Source organism: Delphinus delphis, chromosome 11, assembly GCF_949987515.2.
Source record: "Delphinus delphis chromosome 11, mDelDel1.2, whole genome shotgun sequence".
NCBI lineage: Eukaryota > Metazoa > Chordata > Mammalia > Artiodactyla > Delphinidae > Delphinus > Delphinus delphis.
In genome coordinates, this window is record NC_082693.1 from 3583365 (window position 1) to 3602419 (window position 19055).

General features: G+C 57.8%; 1 protein-coding gene across 6 annotated transcripts in view; it reads right to left on the reverse strand.

The window, feature by feature from the left end:
• The window catches only part of IQSEC3 (IQ motif and Sec7 domain ArfGEF 3), a 100923-nt gene that overhangs the window by 4915 nt on the left and 76953 nt on the right, over positions 1-19055 (reverse strand). For 3 of the 6 annotated variants that reach the window (XM_060024105.2, XM_060024110.2, XM_060024107.1), the window contains exons 6-13: positions 16000-16122; positions 15398-15564; positions 11262-11401; positions 10031-10156; positions 8128-8227; positions 7835-7996; positions 4117-4209; positions 1638-1711 (exon numbers count right to left, since the gene is read on the reverse strand). In XM_060024105.2, the coding sequence (XP_059880088.1) occupies positions 1638-1711; positions 4117-4209; positions 7835-7996; positions 8128-8227; positions 10031-10156; positions 11262-11401; positions 15398-15564; positions 16000-16122 (985 nt within the window). Of the gene's footprint in view, positions 1-1499; positions 1580-1637; positions 1712-4116; positions 4210-7834; positions 7997-8127; positions 8228-10030; positions 10157-11261; positions 11402-15397; positions 15565-15999; positions 16123-19055 lie in introns of all 6 variants that reach the window. The other 3 variants (XM_060024106.2, XM_060024109.1, XM_060024108.1) reach the window with 2 other exon arrangements.

Consider the following 19055-nt stretch of genomic DNA (forward strand, 5'->3'; position numbering starts at 1 on the left):
AGCCCCACTGTGGCCGCAGCCCTGGCCTCACCCTGCACCTCCTCTTCGCCTCCCCTTCCCCCCTCCCCCTCCACTGTCTGCACCTCCCTCCGGTCAGTAAGTGAAAAGCAGGAAGTGACAGCAGAACATTCCCTCATTCTGACCCCCTTCCCACCTCCCTGCTGATGAAAGAAAGAAGAGAGAGAGGGAGAGAGAGGGAGAGAAGATGGAACATGGGTGGCAGGCCTGACAGCTCGGACAGGCTGGAGAAGGGCCTGCCGGCGGGCGGCCAGGCAAAGACAGAGCGGGTGGAGGACGCGGGAGCGCAGGGTCCAGCCGAGGCCGGCGGTGAGGCCGCCTCTGTGCAGGGGAGCAGAGGCTGTCAGAGCCCCGGGACTAGCCGGGGTGGCAGCCTTGCAGATAGCCACGTGGCCCTCTGGGCCGGGGAGGAGGGGATAATGGTCCCCAGATCGCGGCCCTCCCTGGGCAGGCGGTGCTAAGCCACAGGCAGGGCTGGTAGAACAAACCGAAGGGAAGGGCTGGTAACCTCGTGTGTTTATCTGCAAGGCTGGAGAACGGGCAGCTGCAGCATGATGGGCAGAGGAGGGGCAGGGGATGGAATACCCACCCTGGGGGCTTGTCAGCTGCTGGGGCAGGAAGCTCCTCCGTGCGAAGGTGCCTCCTCCAGACACAGGTGTGGGGCGGGGGGGGAGAAGCTGCGGTTTTCTGGGGTGTCCTGGGGCTTCCCCAAGCTTAGGCTGGGGGCAGGGCTCCTCCCTCAGAGCCCGAAGTTGGGGCTCCTCCAGCTTGGAGTGAGGGTCTGTGTGAGCAGTGAGGGTCCCTGGAGGCCTGGCAGAAAGGAGTGAGGGGCTCACCAGGGTCCGAGGGGAGCCAGTGGGGAGGGCTGGGGCCCAGCAGGCCTGCGGGGCAACTGCATGCCCCGTCCCAGGTGGCCGCCGGGGGCCTGGCGGGCACCAGCTGCTGCTGCTACTTCTCCAGTCCCCTCCCTCCAACGTGGACAGTCTTCAGATGCAGCAGCCGCCCGCCCCGCTCCAGGAGAAGCCCTAAGACAACCCCACCCCCACCTCGCCTCACCTCCTCCTGCACATCCCACCCCGTGGCCAGCTTTCCAGATGGACCAGCTGTCCTGGGAGGAAACTGTACCCTCCCAGCCGCCTCCACTTTCCCCAGAGGCATCCAGGAGGGCAGGGTCTGCCCCGCCGTGCTCACTCGGGCAACAGACCTAAGGGGTGATTCTCGAAGGGGCCAAGCTCCCTGCTATAGAGGCTGGCAAGATGTGGAGGAGGGAACCTTGGTCTCTGATACGGGAGCATCAGGACCACGGCAGTGTGTGGGGCGGCAGATTCGGGGGACTGCGGGAGGGATGCGATGGGGGCATTGGGGACTTTATCTGCACGCATTAGTGTGGGAGCTCGGCCTGGGGGGCTCGGCGGGGAGGGCGGGCTGGGGAATGGGAGGGGGCACTGTGGCTTGATTAGGTGCTGGAAGAGTGGTATTACCCATGCTAGCAGTAACTTTTAATTGTATCTCTTGAAATTGGTAAAATGGTGAGTCGGGCTGGGGAGGCATTGATTAAAACCTGAGAAGAGAAACAACAGAGACAGTGAGAGGAGGGCAGGGGGCACAGACTCACTCACCTGGGCAACCAGGCCTCCACTCACCTCCGCCGTGCTCTCCGCCGCCTTCTCTGCCGGTGCCGCTTCCCTTTTGGCTTTGAATGCAAAGAGCACAGGGCTCACTCTCCACCTGGCCCCGTCCCCGCACAAAGCCCTGTCTCCGCCGCCCCGCAGCCCCCAACCAAGCCTCCCTGCAATTCAGTGCGGCGGCCGGAGGCTCCAGGACCCCCACCACTCCGGGGGCAGTGGACTGGGTGTCTTGCCCAGCTCTGCCACATACTAGCTGTGTGACCTTGGGCAAGATGCTACACCTCTCTGGGCCCTCATGGACTAGAAGGTCTCTGACGTTTTTCCCTGCTGGGTATTGTGGAGTCTCCTTTACCCATAGTCAGAGCGCCCCATACGGACTGTGCAGGTTGGTTGTGAGGAGGCCTTGGTTCTCCGTTCCCAGAGCAAAAGGGGGCTCCTCTGTGTCTGTGGCACAGGCTCCGAGAGGGAGGGGCCGCGTTCCTTTCCTGTTCCTGCTCCTTAGCTGAGCGGTGAGGGTTCACGTGCACGAGCCGCAGGGCAGGGCCTGGCACGAAGAGCTGCTAATGGCTCTGACGGCTACCAGGGCCTCCTGATGGGCCTGGCACAGCACCAGGGGCCCTGCAGACACCCGGGGACAGCGTGATGATTTCTTCTGGCTCAGTCACCCCTGACTCCCACCCCTACCCCCAGCAGGCACTCCAGAGCCCTCGGCCGGGGCCCCTCTGATTTCTCACACCCCTGGGGAGGGTGCTAGTTCCCTTGCTGTGCACATCCCTCTGCTTTCTGTAGCACAAGAGGAAGCTGGGGAGGGAACTGATGGACAAGGCCCCGGAGATACACATCAGGGCCTGGCCAGGGGCTGCAGCTTCCCAAAGAGGCAGGCTGGGCTGCAGAGAGTGGAGTGGGGCAGGGTGTCCGGGAATCAATCACAGCTGAGGTTTGACTCTATTACACAGCTGTGAAAACAAGCGTGTACTCTGACCTTGTAGAAATAAAGGGCCAGGACTTCCTTGGTGGCGTAGCGGTTAAGAATCCGCCTGCCAATGCAGGGGACACGGGTTCAAGCCCTGGTCCAGGAAGATCCCACATGCCACGGAGCAACTAAGCCCGTGTGCCACAACTACTGAAGCCCACGCGCCTAGAGCCCGTGCTCCGCAACAAGAGAAGCCACCGCAATGAGAAGCCCGCGCACCGCAGCAAAGAGTAGCCCCCGCTTGCTGCAACTAGAGAAAGCCCGCATGCAGCAATGAAGACCCAACGCAGCCCAAAATAAATAAATAATATAAATTTATAAAGAAAGGAAGGAAGAAGGAAAGAAGGAAAGAAAGAAGGAAGGAAGGAGGAAAGGAAGAAAGAAAAAGAAAGGAAGGAAGAAAGAAAGAAAGGAAAGAAAGAAATGAAGGGCCAGCTGAAAACCAGGGCAGGTGGAGAATTACGAACACATGGTGGCAGGTCAGACCCATACACCGAGGAGACACCACAGCGAGGGTCTCCATGAGCTAAAAGAGCCCCGAGTCTTGCTTGGAAAACAAATCTCCTCTGCCAGCTGGCGTGACCAGTCCTGTGATGCTGATACAGCATCTCGGCGCCACGGCCGCAACGGGGGTTTGGAACCAGCATGGAGCCCACTGGAGTGTCTCAGCGCAAGCTGACGTCTTGCTGGGACCCTGGCTTTCCAGGGCTTAGCACGAGGCGCACAGCAGGCACTCAGTAAGTGTTCATTAAATGTAGGAATAAACGACTGAATTAATTAGTGAACAGCTCTGGATGGTTCGCTGGGGTTTGCTGGGATGGGATTTAATTCTCATGCCACCTCTCCTAATTCTTTTCTGTTTGGGGCAGATGGAGCAGGGGTGGGGCGGTGAGGGGTGGAGACAACTCTTCCTGTCTCCCTGCAGGTTGGGGGGAGGGGGGAAGGTAGGAGGGGGCAGTGGGAGCGGGTCTAGAGAACGTGGCCAAAGGTGATACAAAATCTGAAGCTGGCTTGACTTCTCTGGAGTGAAAATTCAACTTGAAGAAATCATTTGAGAAATTGGGTTTGAGGGTTCATCTGGGTTTCGGGGTGCTGACTCGGGCCTGGGATTAGAGAGTGATGTTGGCTCATTAGGGGAAGGTCTTGATGGGGCAGATCAAGATTTCCAGACCCTTCTGGCCACCTGCCTTCTCACCTGCTCCCAGCCACAGACACGGCACTTTTTCCTCACGTGGCTTCCCTTTCCCACAGCCCTAACCCCCGATGTGCGGAGGGAACAGGTGGGCACTGGGGCCCTGAGCCTGATGCCTCCGGGGGAACAGTGACCTTTCTAAGTGGACACGTTTCTCTCTCACCTTCCTCCTCAGTCTCACTGCTAAAGACCCAGCAGATGAGGCCACGGAAACGAGCCTTTCCCTCACCCGAATCCCCAGGACCCCAAGGCCAGGGTCGCTGAGTGGCCTGCACGTGGACCAGGGCCGCAGGTCTGGAGCTCACCTGTGGGCGATCCCTGCTTCGACCGTGGCTCCCCCTGGGCTCCCCCGGCCTTGAACGAGAGGGTCTTCGTTCCTTGCTGCTTCTCCAGCTCCCCTGGGGAACCGAGAGGCTCGTGAATGGACAGAAACCCTGACCTCCAGCACACAGGGGGGAGGAGACGTGAGACAAGGGCAGGAGGGGGACCGACCTCCAGCACACAGAGGGGGGAGGAGACGTGAGACAAGGGCAGGAGGAGGACCGACCTCCAGCACACAGAGGGGGGAGGAGACGTGAGACAAGGACAGGAGGAGGACGAGGGGCTCCCAAACACGCGGCACCCACGCCACGTCAGCCTCAATGAAACCCCGACCTCCAGCACACAGGGGAGAGGAGACGTGAGACAAGGGCAGGAGGAGGACGAGGGGCTCCCAAACACGCGGCAGCCACGCCACGTCAGCCTCAGTGCCGGGGCTGGCAGCGCCTGTTCTGGCAGCCAGAGAGGAGGTGCAAGAGGTTGATAAGAGGGAGGCGACAGCCTGGGGCTGCATCCTGGCTCTGATGCTGCCTGGCTGTGTGGCTTCAGGCAGGTTACTTATCCTCTCTGTGCCTCCTTTAAGAGGACTGCAGTGTCCACTTCAGAGTGTCATTAAGAGCATCACAGGAGGGGACTTCCCTGGTGGCACAGTGGTTGAGAATCCGCTTGCTGATGCAGGGGACACGGGTTCGAGCCCTGGTCCGGGAAGATCCCACATGCCACGGAGCAACTGAGCCCATGCGCCACAACTACTGAGCCCGTATGCTGCAACTACTGAAGCCTGCGTGCTGAGAGCCTGTGCTCCGCAATGAGAAGCTCGTGCACCGCAACGAAGAGTAGCCCCCGCTCGCCGCAACTAGAGAAAGCCCATGCGCAGCAACGAAGACACAACGCAGACAAAAATAAAAGATAAATAAATAAATGTATTAAAAAAAAAAAGAGGATCACAGGAGGAAAGACATTAAGGCACTTAGAACAAGGCCTGGATGCTGCAGGGCTCAGTAAATATCAGCTCCTGTGACGACATCAAAGGCTCACGTGGTGTAGCAGCCTCAGCACCGCTGGTGCCGTCCAGCCAGCTGGCTGAGCTCCCCCGAGGAGGAGGCCCCAGTCGCCCAGGGGCCCCGGCAGAGGTCTGTCTGGCTACTCGGCTTTAACTCCTCTCTCTAGACCGTAAACCTGTTCCTTCTGTCTTTTCTCGGTGGTGCTGGAGAACGGCCAGTTACCCTCCTCGGAGATTTGACAGCCGTTATTAAATCTCTCCTCCGTTCCTCTTTTCCAGGAGACATCACTCAAGTTCCTTGTATTAAAGCTACTCTCATGGGTCCCATTTTCTGCCTGTCTAGTCGTCTGTAATCTGGGGGCACCGGCCTGCAAACCCCAAACCAGAACCATTTGTGCCGATTGCCCGAGTCACACCATCAAGCAATACTCAATATTTTTACTGAAGTGAGAGTGGCTCTCTCTCCCCAGAGGGGCTGTCTTGGCTTTGGAGAAGTTAGCGCTGTAATTACAAGCAGGGCATCCGAGGAACCTGGGTGCCAGTCTTGTCCTGTCAATGACTGCGTGAATTTGGACAACTTCCTGAAGTTCTGTTAGACTCAGTTTCCTTATTTGCAACATGAAGATAATAATTCTCACCTCCTGGAAAGATGTAGCAACAGTTCATACAATAGGCTCGGCATTCAGCCCAGTGTGGGCACGTAGTAGGTGCTCGAGAAACGGGAGCTGTGGCTACTTTTTCCTGTTTTCTACTTCCTTTTTCCCTGCCTCTCTGAGCAGCCCTTCCTCTTTCCTCAGCTTTCTTCCCTTTCTCTCCAGACATGAGCCTGGTCCCTGCTCTCCTGCCCTCAGCACACGGATCTTGGCGACATCTCCTCCTTAGTACTTGGAGGGGCAGGACGTGCTGCTCCCAGGCTGATGGGGAAAGGGACTTCTGGCAGCCATGCTGGTGCCCACCCATGGGCTCTGTGCTCCGCGGCTGTGCGGACCCATCTAGGACATACTGACAAGAGGGTGTGTCTCTGAGAATGTTCTAGATCAACAGCAAAGGTGGCATTGAAAAAGAGTCTGTCTGTTACACCTCTGAACTCACATCGCCAACGGAGAGCAGAAGGGGAATTTACACCCTCCCTGTACCAGGTGATACTGAGTTAGTTTCACAGTCTGGTCTGGTGAGGTGGTTTTTTTTTAATTTAATTTATTTATTTTTGGCTGCATTGGGTCTTCGTTGCTGCGCGCAGGCTTCCTCTAGTTGCGGCGAACGGGGGCTACTCTTCGTTGCAGTGCACGGGCTTCTCATTGCGGTGGCTTCTCTTGTTGCAGAGCACGGGCTCTAGGCGTGCGAGCTTCAGTAGTTGTGGCTCGCGGGCTCTAGAGCGCAGCCTCAGTAGTTGTGGCGCACGGGCTTAGTTGCTCCTCAGCATGTGGGATCCTTCCAGACCAGGGTTCGAACCCGTGTCCCCTGCATTGACAGGTGGATTCTCAACCACTGCGCCACCAGGGAAGTCCCTGGTGAGTTTTTGTTTTAACCTGATTTCGTTGTTTCCTTAGGAAATTATAACAGAAGCTGCCCTCTCATATTCAGGGTGGAAAGTACATGAACCTTAGAATCAGACGTCACTGCAACGGCCAGATCCTCCGCTTCTAACATGCACCTTAGACGCATCCCTTAACCGCTCTGAGTCCCATCCGTGAAGTGGGGGCCAACAGCTGCCTTGCAGCCTCCCCGTGAACACCTCAACAAACCACCTGGCACACAGTAGGTGCGCCAAAGATGCTGATGAAATAGCACCGCCCTGGCGCGTCGGCCCGTGCTCAGAAACTCCCACCGCCTTTCCTCCTGCCCAAGGGCTTTATACCAATTTAGAAATACTTTTCAACTCAGTGGCCATGTAAGGCAGACCTGGAGTCTGTCTTTATTTTCTGTTTTAGTTTCTGAATCCGTTCTTACTTAATTTTCCTGTAAAGGCTCTTTGAAGCCGCTGCAATACTTCACCAGGAAAGCTTGCAGGTGGGCAGAGACCACAGGGCGTCACTGCTCTTTTCTTGAACCAAGAGGTGACCAGTAAACCACCGGGACAGATGAAGAGGCGCAGAGATTGTCTACAGTACCTGAACGGGAGAAATCGGGAACCGAGGCTCTCCTTGGAGGCCAGAAAGACAACTCCAAGATGAGGGACAGTCAGAAAGCCAGACTGGACTCTTCAAGGAGATGACGTTATGAAAAAATTAAGTGGGGGGCTATTCTAGGTTAGAAGAGATGAAAACCATGAAACAACCGGGTGTGACGTGTGAATCTGGACTGGGTCAGGGGAGGAGGCTGCCAGGGAGGTTGGGTGGGAAGAAGTGCTCCAGGCCCGGACCTCCTCGGTTTGCAAGCCCGCCTTTAGGGCCGGCTGGCTCGCTGGTCCTGGTCAAACCCAGCAGAGTTCTCCGTTCCGAGGGGCCCACACGCCGCCCCACGGCCTGGCTACATGTGCACACGCATGTGTACACGCTCAGGTACCTCGCCTTAGCTGTGAGGTGTCCATCAGCCATGATGGTGCCGTGGGGCTGAGGCAGGGAGGGCTCTGGAGGGCAGGAGGGGCCTGGCTCGCCCACACACCCTCCGCAGGGGTGCAGGGAGTGTCTGTCTGCAAGCAACCCTGCTCCCGCTGACCGGAGCCCAGCCGCACGGAGGCTCTGGGGTCACCGCGTCCTTACACTCTATCCGGATCTGCTCCAGCTCCGTCACCTCCGCAATGGACTCCTTCAGGTCCTCCACAAACTTCCGCATTTCGTCCAAACCCAGGGCGCAGAAGTGCAGCACCTGCTTCTTCTCGGAGCCCGAGAGCGGGGTCACCAGTGTGATGCCGTGAGAGTAATCTGGAAACCAGACCCCAGGCCCCACAGGCCGTGAGCAGCTGCAGGTGAGGAGGGGGCCTCTGGAGCGCCTGCCCCTCCCCCTCCCCTGCACCCCCCGCCCTCTGCCACATCCACGGGTGACCGAGACTTACACTCGTTCTCAAAGAGGTGGAACTGCATGCCCAGGAGGCCCACGGACTTGCAGAAGGTATACGTGGAGGAGCTCTTCTTCTTGGGGCAGAGTTTGAGAATCTGTCCAAGACAGGGGAACAGCCGTGCACTGACAGGTGTGCATGTGTATAAACGTGCCTTACACACCTGGATGAGTGAACACCCAGGGCTCTTGTGAACACAAGTAAACACCCAAAAAGAGACATGCACACACATGCCCACTTACGCACTTAGGATACATTCACACACATATACACACGTGTACACACACATACATATGTACAGACACAGTATCAAAATACAGTCTTCACTGCACAAAATGCTCCAGTGGCCATTCCCACGGCGCTTAGAGGCCAGTCCACGCTTCGTGCCCTGGTTTGTAAGCCCCACCTAGTCTGGTCCCTGCCTTACTCTGGCTTTATGTTCAGTCCGTGCTGCCCTTTCTGTAGCTTGAACGGGGCAGGCTCAGTCCTACCACAGGGCCTTTGCACCTGCTATTTCCTTCCACAACTCGCCCTGCAGCTTCTTGCGTGGTTGGGTTACTCTCATTACTTAGATCTTAACTCAAATGCTGCCTCCTTAGAGATTCCTTCCCTGACCAGCCTTTACAACAAACAAAAACAAAAGAAGAGGAAAAAAAAATCCACCTTAGCACCAGCTACTCCAACCTATCACCCGGCTTTGTTGTCTTCATGGCACCTTCCCCCGGTTTGATATCATCTTGTTTGTCTTCTTAATTATTTTCTACCTCCCTTGTCTCCTGAAACGCAAGCTGAGGTAGCAGTTGCTTGGTGTACAAATGTTTCTTCAGCACCTTCTGAGCTGGGCTCTGAGACACAGGAGAGGACGGGGGAGCCCGGCCTCAGGGTGCCTCCCTCCGGGGAGGAGGACCCTCAGGGTCCATAAATCAATCGATGGATCAATCCACCATCGCATAGTAAGCCAAAAAGCAACGTGGAGACACAGATACATAGGGTAACTGCAGAAACTGGTAGGTGTTTTGAAGAAGAAGTAGGGTCAGGACAAGGCGGTGGGTGGGCAGGCCACCTGTGAGGTGGGGGGAGAGCATCTGCACCGAATGAGGAGAGGCAGGGGGTCGTGCAAGGTCTGGGGAGCTTTTCAAGCAGACGATGGAGCCACAAGATTAAGGCCTGAGACGGACGGAGCCCCGAGTTGGCCTGGGGAGGCAGCTGGTGGGGCAGGGGGCGGGCGGCAGAGGAGAGGCGTGGAGGGAGGTGAGGTCTGGGAGCTGGCGATGCTCACTCCGCGGAGGTGGACCTCAGGCGGGGAGCGTTGGATTTGGGACAATTTTCGAGGTAGTGCCAGTATGACTTGTGGATGGAGAAGGTATGGGGTTTGAGGAAAAGAAGCCAGACCCTGTTCACTCTGCTTCCCAGCACTTAGAACACTGCCTGGGACATAGTTGGTACTCATTAAATATTTGTTGTATCGATACCTGTGTTCAAAGAGCAAAGGCCGAGCACCCCACAGACGTGTGCGCGCGCGTGCACACACACACACACGCCCACACGCACACACACGCCCACACGCACACCAGCATCCCCCCTGGGCCCAGGGACAGTGTGGGCCCCCTCAGGCCTCCTGCACTTCCCAGGCTGTGGGACGGATGTGCAGCCCTGTACCCTCCAGCCCCAGGTTCCCCACAATGAGGGGGATGCAGAGGCTCTGGGACCTAATCCATTCGCACCAGGACCCGGGAACCATGAACCTCTCTGTGCCTCGGCTTCATAACTAACAAAGTAGGAGGGATCATATCTGCCTGGGCTGCCTCACACCCACATGGAAAATCAGCCACTGGGTATGCAGCATCGTGGCATCCTGGGGGGCAGGGTGCCCTCGGGGCCTCTGGGGGTCCCCACTCACCACCAGCAGGTCGTTGAAGAGGAACACCTCCCTCTGGTGTGCGGCCTGCTTCTGCAGCTTGTTCACATCCGTCACCTCGAAGAGCCGGCTGCAGCAGACCAGGCGGCGATGGGGCTCTGACAGCACCTGGGCCGGGGCACAGTGCTCACAGCCAGGGGAGCCGCCGAGGTCGCAGCCCTCCTGCCCCCAGCGCCCACTTTGCAGAAGAGCAGATGCAGGCCCAGGTTGGCCCTGACCTCCCTCTTTCCTCCCCCGGGCTCTCTCCCCTTCCTCAGCCTCCTTAGGGAGCAGGGCTGGGCCAGAGGGCTTCACAGTGCTGGACGCAGTGAGCAGATAAAAGGCAGGGAGGGAAAAGAAATCGAAAAGAGCCTTCGGGCTGTGCGCTCCGTCCCTCCGAGGCCTTCGGGCTGTGCCTCTCCTCTGCTGCACACCCAAGCACCAGTGTGCAAGAGGGAGGGGTCCCGGGGACACCGCGAATCTGCTCCTGTGTGTGAAACAGCCCCCTCAGGGGGCGTCCGCAAACCTGACAGAGGCTCTGACCTCAGCACAGCAGGCTCCAGCCAGAAAAGGCCAGCCCCGCACGACTGGGCGGAAGCGTCCAGCACAGAGCCTCAGACGAGGTCCCCAAACTGCTCCCTGAGCCAAGAATTTGGGGAGGTTAGGGTTAGGGCGATGGAGGCCAGGACCTTTATGTCTACAGTATACAGAGCCCCTGCTGACGTCTACAGAGGATGCTCCCTAAAAATCATTGCAAACTTGGTAAACACTGCAAACTGCCCCACGGGCTACAACTCAGGGGCCACCCCAAGGACTTGAGAACCCACGTCTAGAGCCTGCTCTAGCCCATCTCCTGCCTCCTACTCAGTAGGACCATCCAGGATGTCCAGCACCCGTACCACCCCAAACCTCCCCATCTGGCCATCCAGATGCTTCGACCCTAGAGCACCCGGCAGCCTTTCTCAGTATTTCACTCCAATCTCTCCCGCCGCAGGAGCCGGTCGCAGGGAGCGATGAGGAAATCGGGCAGGTGGAAGGAAGAGGGTGCCCCGCAGAGCACACGGAGGCACTGGATACAGTAACTACAAGTGAGCGAAGAAGGGGAACACGTTTCTGAAAGATGCGGAGGGATGCCAGGAAGAAGGAAAGGGAAGGAGACGGAGACAGGGCCTCTGCGGCCCCGGGAGGGGAGATGATGCCCCGCAGTGAGCGCTGCTCTGTGGTGGGCACTTACTGTCTTCATGCCCACGATGGACTTCTCCACCTTGGTGACATACGTGACGTGGTCCTCGTTCGACTTGAGCTCCTTCTGCTGAATCCTTTCGTAGATGCCGACCACCAGCTCCCTGGGGATGTCAGCCCCGTCATCCACACCTACGGCCATGGAACGGGGAAGGGGAGGGGTGTCAGGGGCCTGGAGCCAGAGAGGGGGCGCCCCCTACCTGACTGCCGCTCCCGAAGAATGGCCTTGATTCTGTCCTGTCCCCGCTCCGAAGCCTTCAGTGGCTGGCTCCCCATACCCGCTAAAGTAGGGATGAACTCCTTCGCCAGGCACCGGAGCTACTACCCTAGGGCCCAGCACATGCCCCCAGCGCCCCCTCCTGCTGTTCCATAGCCAGAGCTTCCGCTCCCCCCTCCCAGGCCTCCTTCCCCATCTCTGAACGCGGCCTCCGTGGTCCTGCCTTTGCTCCCCCGGTTCTCCCGTCTTAACAACCTCCACCCCAGCCCCACCAGGAGCATCGCCAAGCATCGCTGTGTCGGTCTTCAGGCCCTCCCCTCCCCTCCGGTAGGGAGCATGGAGCTCAGCGATTAGTTGTTGAGTGGTGACAAGATTCTCCCCTCGCTGGGAGCACGGGGTGGCGGTGGTGGGTGGGTAGTGAGACATTAAGTGAAGGAGAGGAGGGAAGCCCCCGTGGTGGTGCTGTGAGGAGACCGCCACCCATCTCCCACTTCACAGTGACCTTCAGACTCTGGTAGCAAGAAATACCAGCAGGAAATATACCAACACGAAAACAACTTTCCCCAGAAGGTAGAAACAGAGGCAATAAAAAAAAAAAAGTCTTCTTTCTACTTTTTCTAAATCTTTCTTTAATGATTATACACTCCTTTTTTTTAAGAGGGAAAAATTAAAAATAAAACATCTTGGGCTTCCCTGGTGGCGCAGTGGTTGAGAGTCCGCCTGCCAATGCAGGGGACATGGGTTCATGCCCCGGTCTGGGAAGATCCCACATACCACGGAGCGGCTGGGCCCGTGAGCCATGGCCGCTGAGCCTGCGCGTCCGGAGCCTGTGCTCCGCAATGCGAGAGGCCACAACAGTGAGAGGCCCGCGTACCGCAAAAAATAAATAAATAAAAATAAAATAAAACATCTTGGGCAAGTGCTCTCCGAGGAGTTTTCCTAAGTGCCGAGAGGACATTACACCTTCTGTGAGCGGCCCTCTGTATTGACTCTGTTTCTCCCACATCTGAGTTTGGTTCTGAAAGTCGGGCACCCAGGGGCCTGGAAGAAGCCAGGCTGGGGGCAAGAAAGAGCAGGCCAGGGACTGAGCACACGGGGCTCCCAGGTAAAGACGGCAGGTTGCACCCCCTCTGCTCCTTCTGAATGCCCTAGAAAAGGGAATTTTTTTTTTTAAAGGCAGAGAGGGGGAAGAGGCAGTGGCACCAGGGGACCTGGAAGTGGGTGAATGAGCACATGGATCAGCAAACCTGGGAAAGAAGACACAGAAGCCAGCAGAGAGGGTAGGAGGCTCAGAAGCACCAAGCGCTCTGGAGTTGGTGCAGCCCCTGGAGGTGGAGGTGAAGTTGGGCTCGAAACAGGAAAGCCGGTTGAAAATCAGTTTAGAAGGCAATTAGACATCCCCGCCCCTTCCTCCACCCCAGTCTTCTGATGGAGGCTTCATCCTCTGGAAGGGATGAACCGGGAACTCTGGGCTGGGGGACCCCAAGCCCAGCCAAGGGTGGGAGCCTGTGCTGAAAACTGGGGGATGGAGATGATATCTACGTATTAGGAGACCCTCTCAACCCATTTCCCACAAAGATCTCGGAATACTGGCAGACAGACTCATACCCTCTGCGCAACAGGCTGGCATTTCTCTTTTGAAGGAGCAACCAGCACAAGAGAAAATATCTAAAGAATCTGCAGTCAGGTCTCCCAGTGAAACAGCTCAACTAAATCTTGCTGTGAGAATGTCCATCAGTCAGCAGCCCCATACACGCTCAGAGTTTTAATCAGCCTTTTAGTGGTTCACTGTTAAATCTGGACGGACAACCAAGTTTCATCAGAAAAAACATCATACCTTCAGAGATGAGTAAGAAGATACTGCATCTACAAAACAGGAACAAAATGCTATAGAAGAGGAGCACTTAGCAAAAAAGAGTTATTGAAAGTGAAAAATAAGATAGCAGAAACGAAAACTTAGTAGGAGATTTGAAAGATAAAGCCGAGCGACATCTTCAAGAAAGTCAAACGAGAAGCCAAAGATGGCAGATAGAGAGCTCTAACGATCAGAGGCTCAAACTGGGAGTTCTACCACCTGAATACTAGGAGTTCCAGAGGAGAGTATGGAAAATGGAGAGGGAAAATGATCAGATACAATATTTAAGAGGAGTTCCCACCTGAAGATAAATTCTAATTAGAGATACTGTATATTGGAGTATATGTACGCAGTTTTCCAAAATAACATAAGCGTATGCGAAGATGTCCAGGCAGTTGCCAGATGGGGCAGAATTTTTACACTTTACAGAATTTTTAACACTTTACCAGTAGGGACGCCAAGGAGTCTGTACAAATAATTCGATCTGCAATTACTATTTGAGGTTAAATATTTTGTGAATATTAAATTATCAGGTCTATCTGTGAGTTAACCAACAACTGGATACAGCTGAAAGTACCAACTGATTTTCTTTTTTGTTTCTTCCAGTTTTATTGCTATATAATTGATATACAGTACTGTGTAGGTTTAAAGTATACAGCTCAAGGATTTGACTTACGGAGATGATGAAACTGTAAGCAGCTCCTTTGCCCCTCTTCTGTTCATTCCTGTATTCCTCAGACCTTCATCATAAAGATGAGATCACTATGCCACATTCAACCTAGTCCCTGATTTCTGCTTTACTAAATGTACAAAATGCCTTGCTCTTAACCTGTTGATCCCTTTCCTGGATTAGAAGGAGTAAGAATGAAGGATTAAGCAGTTAAAGAATGACTAACTCTCTACCCCTAGGTCCCCCTTAGTAAATTTGCAAGTGGACCCCGAGGGCACAGGCGGACCACGTGGGTCAAAGAATCCAATTGCAGACAGACCGCCTGAGCAACACAGCATCCCAAGGAAAATCAGGAGAAGTCAGCAGGTCTGCATGCAATGGAAAAACGACAAAGAATCTGACCTCCTGCTTTAATGATTAACTGAGATCGTTTCCCCTTTTTCCCTTTAAAAATTGTCATGGTTGAGCAGAATCTTCAGAGTTGGTCTCTGGACAGAAGTCCACCTTCTCCCCAGATTGCCGGCTTTTCTGAATAAAGCATCTTTCTATGAAAAAAAAAAAAGTTCCCACAATCAGAGGCATGTGTTTCTAGACTAAAAGGAAGAAGGTAGTACCCAGCACAATGGATGAAAGAAGGACCATAACAGGGCACATCATGGTGAAAATTCAGAACACAAAAGACAAACAGAGGAACCTAAAAATGTTCAGGGAGAGTGAAAGAAACATAAGCAAGAGGTCAGGGATTGTAACAGTGGCAGCACTGACACCTAAAAATCAACGGAGCAACACCTCCCAAATTCTGAGTTCAGTGTTTCCAACCGGGAATTCTGCTCCCAGCCAAAGTTTCAATCAAGACTGAGGACAGAAAAAGACACATCCAGACATGCAAACTCTTAAAAAGTTTGTCTCCAGTGTACCTTTTCCCTGGAAGTAAACTAAAAACGAGGAAGCGATGAAACCCAGGAAACCTGAATCCAACACACATCAGTTAGGAGACGACTTGGCTGGTAAACACCATAAAGCTTATCTCAAGGCCCTGCTCGGGGCTCTTCTCTCCTAAGTCGTGGAGCAGGAAAGGGCCAGTACCACCCAGACAGCAGCCGTGGTGCCTGGGGCCCGGAGGTCACCCAACGGACGACGTTCCACAGAGGGCAAGGGGCATCGCCCAGGGGCCCTTGCCACTTGCCGCAGGACAGTGGCAGCAGCTCCTGGAAACTCCCCCGATGCCTGGCATGCTAGCAACTTCCCCAGGGCCGCTCGGTGAGACCGGGCCCAGAGAGCGGCATGCAGTGCCCTTGGCCACCGGGGTGACGACCTAGCATCGGGGCTGAGGCTCCCGGAACGACCCAGTCAGCGTCCCCGCTCCTCCCGCCGCCGCCCCTCTACCTCGCAGGTTTCGGATGAAGTCCTCCAGCATCATCTTCCGGTCGGGCTTAATGTTGGGGCTGTACATGTCGGTGTTGAGGAGGATGACGGCGAAGGCCAGGATGAAGACGGTGTCCGGGTTGTGGAACTGTCGCACCACCTCGGGGTTGCACATGCAGTAGCGCTGGCTGTGCGGGGAGACACGTGAGGGTGCTGAGGGCCCACACCCTCCCTGAGCTCCAGCGACGGGGGGACCTGGGAACGTGTCCAGCCCTCTGATGGCTTAAGCCCAGGGAGGCTCCCCCTCCTGCCGCCGACTGCCGTCTGCCCCGTACCTCGGTCCCCATCCCCTCCGAGGGGACGGGGCAGCTGTCACACACCCAGAGACCCCCGGAACCCCACTCCCGGCCCCGTTCCAGCCTCACACAGACGCTCAGGAAAGATGTGCTGGTCGATGGGGACAGTGAGGTGACTGCAGGGAGAGCCCGAGGGGTCTGTCCCGCATCTTTGCTTCCCTCCCGGCCCTCCAGGGACTCCTGGCCCCCAGGCTTACAGCCACCCTGCTTCCCCACCCCCAAGTCCCGGGTGTGTGCGAGGGGAGTGGGGCTGGGGAAGGGTCCCACCTGAAGGTCTCTATGAGCCGTTCCACCTTCTGGGCCTCGCCCTGCACGCGGATGTGTGCCTGGAACTTGCGCAGGGCCTCGTCCAGCTCCATGGCAGAGAAGTCCATCTCGTCCACCACGCAGCTGAGGCCGGGAGGGGAGGGGGTCGTGAGGGGCGGGGGCCCCGAACCTCGCTCCACCCACCAGAGCTGGGAGGAGGGCGTGGCCCACCCGCTGGCTGGAAGCCCCACCCTGGTGGGGAGGGGGGACTTGGTGTCTGTGACCAACAAGGGGGGACTTACCCTACCCACCCCCAGGGTCTCCTTCCACCGCCCGCGAGGACCCTCGTTACACCTCCTCCCACCCGACGGCCCTGCGAGGCACCACCTGAGGGCCTCCCTCCCACCTCCGGACCCTGGGGTCCGGGGCTGCGGCCAACTGTCCGAGGCCCCAGGGCCAGGAGGCTGAGCCTGCTGCCTCCGAAAGCAGGTCCTTTCCTCTCAGCCCCAGGGTGCCCAGAGTCAGGGGTTCAAACGGTGAACAGTGCTTTCTCTTCTGTCCTCTCCAAGGCCTCTCGGGGCCTTTCTCCCTGGTTCCGCCCCGTTTGGGAACCTCCTCTTACACCAGCACCCTCCCAGGTCGGAGCGTCTGCAGACTCCTGGGCCTCCCTCCCGAGGCCCTCCCAGCCGCCGGCGTATCCACGCTTCCCCTCCCCGGGGTGCACCGCTTCCAGCGCCGTGAGCAGTGGGCCCCGTGCCCCTGAGGGCCGCAGGCCCCCCCGTGCAGCGGACATGTCGCCTTCTGCACCCACGCGCTGCACTGCGCTCCTCTGTCCTGGTCATCGTACACCTGCCCCACCCTGCCCTTTCTCTGTTCCCACAGCCCGTGGTGGACGCCACCAGCGTCACAGCCCTGGACACCACTGCCCACCTGTCCCACCCTGAGCAGGCCCCAACTCCTCCGTGATCAGCTCTGGGGCTGCCTGCGGCCTGGGAGACTTGGGGGGCCCCGCTTGACCCTGGCTCTGCTGTTGGTTTTTAGGAGAAAGCAAGGAGCCCCCGTGGCGGCAGTCAGGCCCCTGGTGGTCGGCGGCCCCGCCTCCCCCCACTCCTCTTGGGGGGAACAAGGAGGAAGGGGCGTCCCGAGGCCACCCAGAGAGGGCAGGGCTGGGGGCTCTTTCCCCCAGGACAGGGCAGACGGCTGTCTGCAGGCTGGGAGCCACACTCAGCTTGGTGAAGCCCGGGCTTCTCTCAGGCTTGGCGGCCTCAGTAGAGGGTGGGGCAGGGACTGGGAGATGGGAGGCAAGGACCTGGCCCAAGGATGGGAATGGGCTGCGTCTCGGCACCTGAGACAGACAGCAGGTCCAGCAGGCGAGAGGGCAGCTCCTGTCACCTCTTCCCTGGGCCATCCCCAGGTGAGGGAAGGTGAACTCAGGGCAGCATCACAGGGCCCACAGCTGCGTGTCCCCCAGCCCAGCACAGCCAGGCCAGGAGGGACGCATCGGGCACGACTGAGCCAGACAGGATGCCGGGCGGAGGGGGCGAACCGCTGCGGCAGGAGGGCCGTGAGCGGGAGCCGGGGAGGGAGCCAGAGACACAGAGACAGCGAAAGACACGGGGGTAGAGAGTCAAGTGAGAGAGACACGGAGGGAGAGACAGAGACAGAGAGCAAGAGTAAAACAGAGACAAGAGGAGAAAGAGGGAAAGCCAGCCAGAAGGGAGAAGGCAGAGCAGACGAGGGGGACGAGGCTCGGCCGGCTGGGTGGGGCAGGCCCGGTGTGCAGCAGCGGGCAGCCACACTGCAGCCTCTCGTCCTCGGGCCCCGCCGACTCCTGCAAGGCCCAGGCCCAGGCAACGGGCCCCAGCCTGGCCACCCCTGACACACAGGCCGGCTGCCCGGAGGACCCAGAACGGCCCTGATACCCCCGGTCTGGGGTCCAGGACTTGCCCCTGTCAGTCCATCCATCCCACCCCCGACCTGGCCCCCCTGCACGACTGTGAACCCCACGGACCCGGCACCCTGTGTCCCTCAGTGGTGTCCCTCCCAGAACCTCTGTCCATGGACTGTCCCCCATGCTCTGGACAGGGGCTGACCCCACGATCGGCACCGAGGGAAGTGGCGGGAGGTGGCCGCAGAGCAGCCGGGAGCTGGCGGACGTGCCCAGCCAAGCACGGCGGCCGGCTTTCCAGCCCTTCACTCCGGTGACTGCTGCTGGCCGCTCCAGTAACAAGCCGGAGAGTCAAGGACCAGGGCAGGAGACTCAGCCGGGTCGGAACGCCAGCCCGCAGAGCAGGCAGCAGGCTACACCACCCACGGCGCGGGCTGTGCAGGCCTCTGCGGGCGGACACCTGTGCCAGGGGCTGAGGAGGCTCTACAGCCCACCTCTTGCAGGACCCCATGGCAGAGCCTTCAGGCAGCCGGTTAAAATGCAGGGCCCCGGCCCTACCCCGGATTTACCAACTAGACGATTGAGAGCAGTGCCTGGGAATCAGCATCCCTCAAACTCGCCAGCCGATCCTTAGAAACTGAAAACGAATGGCTGAGCCGAGCGCAAGGTCGGGGGGATGCTTTTAAAATGAGAGCCTGGGAGCTCACGGGAGCACGCGTGTCCTCTCGCCTCTCAGGGGCTGCTTTTGTGGTGGGGTGGTGAGGGAGGCAGCGCGGGAGGGAGAGACAGACAGCCCCACCCCTTCTCCACGGCACGTGCGCATACACACACGTATGCGCGCATACACACACGTATGCGCGCGCAGGCGCACACACGCACGTACATGCGCACGCGCGCGCGCGCACGCACGCACACACACACTGATTTCCTGCCTTGCTCCCTGCAGTTGCCACCACAGGCATCGCTGTTTGATGGGCAGGTGGTCTGGGGTTGTCAGATCTTTGAGAAAAAATCTAGACGTTTTCTGCAAAACCCCCAGAAGCTGTCTTGAGAGGCGGAAAGACACTACTGCCTGCAAGTCGTTTCCTGTCTGTAGAGCTGGGGGTTGGGCCAGGTGACCTCTTGCCCCACCGTGACATTCTCTGATGAGGACCCAGACCCAGAGCCGGCCCACAGGCAGTCTCTGGAG